Source organism: Lampetra planeri, chromosome 64 (genome assembly GCF_965212315.1).
Source record: "Lampetra planeri chromosome 64, kcLamPlan1.2.h2, whole genome shotgun sequence".
In the NCBI taxonomy this organism is placed as follows: Eukaryota; Metazoa; Chordata; class Hyperoartia; order Petromyzontiformes; family Petromyzontidae; genus Lampetra; species Lampetra planeri.
In genome coordinates, this window is record NC_136170.1 from 1882732 (window position 1) to 1888731 (window position 6000).

Consider the following 6000-nt stretch of genomic DNA (forward strand, 5'->3'; position numbering starts at 1 on the left):
TTAAGGCTAATGGTTACTCCGACTACACAATCCGCAAAGCCATCACTCCAACCACCAAGAAGGATCCTGTTGAGGAGCCTTTCAAGACCATCACCTTACCCTACATTGCTGGGGTCACAAAAAAGATCTCCAAAATCCTGATTAAACACAAGATCCAGGTCCGATTCAACACAGTACATAAAATCCGTGATCTGGTACCGTCTGTAAAAGATGTGGTTCCAGACATACAGTACCCTGGTGTCTACAAACTAAGTTGCCTCTGTGGTAGCAGTTACATTGGGGAAACCAAACGACATGTCTCGGACCGCATCCGTGAACATAAAGCTGACCTGAAACACTGTAGGACAAACACCTCAGCCGTGGCAGATCACTGTTACAACTCAGTGGGCTCACATGACATTGACTTCTCCAAGACAGAGGTTCTCTGCAAGCCATCTGGCTATCATGAGAGATTCGTACATGAGGCGATCCACATTTACAAACACAGAGACAATTTTAACCGAGAAGATGGATTCTGGCTTAGCAATCACTGGAAGGACGTAATAAACCATTTTGATACACATTAGGGTGGGTAGAATAATACATAGTGTTATATTAAAAATGTATAAGGTATAGGGTGGTTTATAGCAATACAGTATGTAATTTAATGTTGGTTTTGCCTATGGAAGTATATAGTACGGTATAGACGCGTGTGATGTAAGAGAATAAAGTTTAGATGGAAGCATATTATATAATTTTTTACAACGTAGAATTTTTCATGTATTACTTACTGTTAGTAACTCAGCTTATTGTAGAGTATAGTAAGTTTACTGATGATGCTATGTAGTTTATACTTTAGTTTGTCATGCAGTTTATACTGTAGTTTTTTACGTGGTTGTTTAGTAACTACAGCTACATACTATTAACATTCCTTTCCTTTGTTAATGCTCCCCCCCTTCCCCCCCCCCCTTTGATGCTGCTAATCCTGCATAATGCACGGGCATAGTATTGATTTGGAACCCCCCCCGCCCACCTCCTACGCATTTTCCATATGCTGAATTCCTCTTGATATGCAAATTATTTTGTTTAGGCGCTCTTCTTCCCACCTCCCCCCCCTCTAACCCAGCTTAAATATACGCTCCAAGCTTGGGGTGTTTCATTCTTCGCCTGAGGATGGCTGCTTGCGTTGTGGCCGAAACGTCGTGAGAATTGTTTTATTATGTTTTATTTTTATTATTTTATTACTTCCCTTCTACGTGACTTTACCGAAAGAACCAAGAAGATGAATCCCTGCAGTCACGAAAGCTTTAAATCGAAATTTAACCGCCTCTACGGGGAGGGTTTCCACATAACTTTGAGATCCTTCAACAAGCTCCGGGACAAGAAGGCTCAGCTAATCGAGTCTCTCACCTTTCTGAAGAGATGCCGCGACTCTAAGGTAATACCGAACGCATTTACACTAACATCTGCTGCTGTAACTTCTTCTAATGCGAAACGAATTCTGTCTAGAACTAGCTTAGCTCTTATCTCAGAGAAAATCAGACTTACGCGCACCGAACTAGATCAGTTAGACAAGACACTCTACAAATCACACTTATCCTTGAGTGCAACAATGTCCACATCGGATTGGGAACATGTGGAAAAAATGACTGCCTCTTCAGCTGCCGCTATGTCGACTAAATGTAAGGACAACTTGATTTCCAAATTCAACCGCCTCTCAAACAAGAAACCGGACCCACACATTGAAAAGCTAGATGTTAACAAAGTCGTAATTAATCGCAGTAACAGTCCTATTTCTGAAGGTTTGAAATCCGTTTTAGCTAAAGGACTAAACTTTGCAGTCACACCTAGACACATACCAGTTAATGATATAATTGCTCGAGTAGATGTAGCTCTCAAGGGCTTGAGTCACATCGCTGCAGACGTAGCAAGATCGGAAATCTCTGTAACCCTCAAAAACGCTAAGATGCCAGCTAGCAACATCAGCAAAGATGAGCGTTTTGAATTAGCTCAATTAAAAAAGAGGGATGACATTGTCATCCTCTCAGCCGACAAAGGCAATGCCACTGTCATCATGGACAAAATAGAATACAACAACAAAATTCAAGAACTACTCACCGATGGCAGCTATACAAAAATAAAAAGAGACCCCACCAACAGCCTCGTCTCCAAAACCAACAACATCATTTCTGCTTCAACCGCATTAATTGATCAGACCAAACAGTTCTCGTTGAAACCTTCTGCAGCCAGGCCACCAAGATTGTACGGCTTGCCAAAGATACATAAAGAAGATACACCTCTTCGTCCCATTGTCTCTACTATCAACTCCCCGACTTACAAACTGGCTCGTTTTTTGTCCGAAATCCTACGGCCTTTCACTGGAAAAACCACCTCTGCAGTACTAAACTCTACTGACCTGGTATCAACAATCAAGGGGATTGCCCTGTCCCCAGACGACCTGCTTGTCAGTTTTGATGTGGTTTCCTTGTTCACCAAGGTGCCTGTGCCTGACACCATCGCAATCATTGAAGACTTGGTTCATCAAGGACTGAATGCTGGGGTACCCCCCCTGGTGAGACACTGCTTAACCAATACATACTTCACCTGGAATGGAACCTTCTACAAGCAAATTGAGGGCACCCCAATGGGCTCCCCCTTATCTCCGGTTGTAGCCAACATCTTCATGGAGAAATTTGAGACGGACGCCATCCAGACTGCCACTCTACGCCCGACCTTATGGAAGAGGTACGTAGACGACACTTTTGTCATCTGGCCACATGGCCGGCCTGCTCTAGACCAATTTCTCGACCATATCAATTCCATACACCCAGCCATCAGATTCACCATGGAAGTCGAAAATGATGGCAAGCTACCCTTTTTGGATGTCCTAATCAAAAGGAGACCTGATGGTTCAATGAGCCACTCTGTCTACAGGAAAGCCACCCACACGGATGCTTATCTAAAACCGGATTCCCACCACCATCCATCCCAGAAGAATTCCCTCATCAAGACTCTATATCATAGAGCCCAATGCATCTCCGACCATGAACACATTTCCAGTGAACTCAAACACGTACGCCAAGCTCTTAAGGCTAATGGTTACTCCGACTACACAATCCGCAAAGCCATCACTCCAACCACCAAGAAGGATCCTGTTGAGGAGCCTTTCAAGACCATCACCTTACCCTACATTGCTGGGGTCACAAAAAAGATCTCCAAAATCCTGATTAAACACAAGATCCAGGTCCGATTCAACACAGTACATAAAATCCGTGATCTGGTACCGTCTGTAAAAGATGTGGTTCCAGACATACAGTACCCTGGTGTCTACAAACTAAGTTGCCTCTGTGGTAGCAGTTACATTGGGGAAACCAAACGACATGTCTCGGACCGCATCCGTGAACATAAAGCTGACCTGAAACACTGTAGGACAAACACCTCAGCCGTGGCAGATCACTGTTACAACTCAGTGGGCTCACATGACATTGACTTCTCCAAGACAGAGGTTCTCTGCAAGCCATCTGGCTATCATGAGAGATTCGTACATGAGGCGATCCACATTTACAAACACAGAGACAATTTTAACCGAGAAGATGGATTCTGGCTTAGCAATCACTGGAAGGACGTAATAAACCATTTTGATACACATTAGGGTGGGTAGAATAATACATAGTGTTATATTAAAAATGTATAAGGTATAGGGTGGTTTATAGCAATACAGTATGTAATTTAATGTTGGTTTTGCCTATGGAAGTATATAGTACGGTATAGACGCGTGTGATGTAAGAGAATAAAGTTTAGATGGAAGCATATTATATAATTTTTTACAACGTAGAATTTTTCATGTATTACTTACTGTTAGTAACTCAGCTTATTGTAGAGTATAGTAAGTTTACTGATGATGCTATGTAGTTTATACTTTAGTTTGTCATGCAGTTTATACTGTAGTTTTTTACGTGGTTGTTTAGTAACTACAGCTACATACTATTAACATTCCTTTCCTTTGTTAATGCTCCCCCCCTTCCCCCCCCCCCTTTGATGCTGCTAATCCTGCATAATGCACGGGCATAGTATTGATTTGGAACCCCCCCCGCCCACCTCCTACGCATTTTCCATATGCTGAATTCCTCTTGATATGCAAATTATTTTGTTTAGGCGCTCTTCTTCCCACCTCCCCCCCCTCTAACCCAGCTTAAATATACGCTCCAAGCTTGGGGTGTTTCATTCTTCGCCTGAGGATGGCTGCTTGCGTTGTGGCCGAAACGTCGTGAGAATTGTTTTATTATGTTTTATTTTTATTATTTTATTACTTCCCTTCTACGTGACTTTACCGAAAGAACCAAGAAGATGAATCCCTGCAGTCACGAAAGCTTTAAATCGAAAAAGACAAATAGTTCACTGCTTTAGCCCACCGGTGTGTTGAAGCGTGAAACCACAACATTTACAATTTTTGAGTACTCACCTACCTGTATGAGTCACGTAGGTAAAAAATTAATAAAAGTAGAATAAAATAAAAATCACGACGTTTCCGAGGCAACACAAGCTTCCGTCTTCAGGTTGAACCGTCACAGCACGATAGCTGTATCAAGTAAATGTGTTGCCTCCGAAACGTCGTGATTTTTTAAACTTTTATTAATTTAAATTTTTCACCTACGTGACTTTACCGAAAAAACCTAAGAATATGAATCCTTGCAGTCACGAAAGCTTCAAATCTAGAATTACCTGTATGAGTTTGGTGAGCGTGGCGAAGAGCCAGTGCTTGCTGTATGTCGTGTCACCGATGGTGTCGGTGGCCGGTTCATGGTTGCCCGGCGGTGGCGAGGGGTTGCGGTCCAAGTCGCCGTCAGAGTCGCTCTCGACTCCCGCCGTCGTCGGCGAAACATCGCCGCTCCTTCTTCCCTCGCCGTCTTGCACGCCAAGCAATTCGGCAAAGATTTGAACGAACGATAGGCAAGATTTGAAAGCACAATTAGGCATGATTTGAATGCACAATTAGGCAAGATTTGAAAGCACAATTAGCAAGATTTGAATGCACAAATGGCAAGATTTGAATGCACAATTAGCAAGATTTGAACGCACAAATGGCAAGATTTGAATGCACAATTAGCAAGATTTGAACACGCAATATTTTAATGCACAATTAGGCAATATTTCAAAGCACAATTAGGCAAGGTTTGAATGTACAATTAGGCAATTTTTAATGCACAATAAGGCAAGATTTGAATACACAATTAAACAAGATTTGAATGCACAATTAAGCAATATTTTCAAGCACAATTAGGAAAAGTTTGAATGCACAATTAGGAAAGATTTGAACGCACAATAGGCAAGATTTGAATGCACAATTAAGCAAGATATTAATGCACAATTAGGCAAGTTTTTAATGCACAATTAGGTCAGATTTGAATGCACAAAAGCCAAGATTTGAATGCACAATTAGGCATGATTTGAATACACAATTAGACAAGATTTGAATGCATAATTAGGCAAGAAATTACTAAAATAATGCCGTAAAAACAATGTCACAGTGATCTTAAGAAATGTGATTGAAGTTTAACAATAGCGACATACATAACACATACTGTATTACTAAACCTAGCATCCAGAATAACCCTTCTCACCCATTCCGACGGCTGATGCAGATCTTGCAGTACAGGCAACTGTACGAAAACCCCCCCGCCAAACCACCCCGTGTGTTAATATAAGCGCGATTAAACACTTGGCGGAGGTTCAAAAGTATTATTTTTTATAAAGTAACATTCGGTTAAATATTTGTGCGCTGAGGTAATCGCACAGCAGCGTTAGCTCGCTGGGCTTAAACCAACTAACAACGTTGACCGACAGCGTCCGCTTAACCAAGCCTTGTCGTAAGCGTTAACTTTACGAAGTTAATTTTTGTAATAAAATGAGAGGTTAAAGTCTCACGCGTTGTGAGTTTAGTGAAGGCGACAGAGTGCGAGGGGGGATAACGCCACACGAACCGCGCGCAGCGGTGGGACTTGGGCGCTACAGGCCCCGCGC

At 42.2% G+C, this 6000-nt stretch overlaps 1 protein-coding gene across 1 annotated transcript in view; it reads right to left on the reverse strand.

Moving 5' to 3' along the window:
- Positions 1-6000, reverse strand: part of SAAL1 (serum amyloid A like 1) — a 28398-nt gene extending 22398 nt beyond the window's left edge. The window contains exons 1-2 of the mRNA XM_078619670.1: positions 5601-6000; positions 4702-4886 (exon numbers count right to left, since the gene is read on the reverse strand). Coding sequence (XP_078475796.1) covers positions 4702-4886; positions 5601-5604 — 189 coding nt within the window. The 5' untranslated portion in view covers positions 5605-6000. The remainder of the gene's footprint in view (positions 1-4701; positions 4887-5600) is intronic.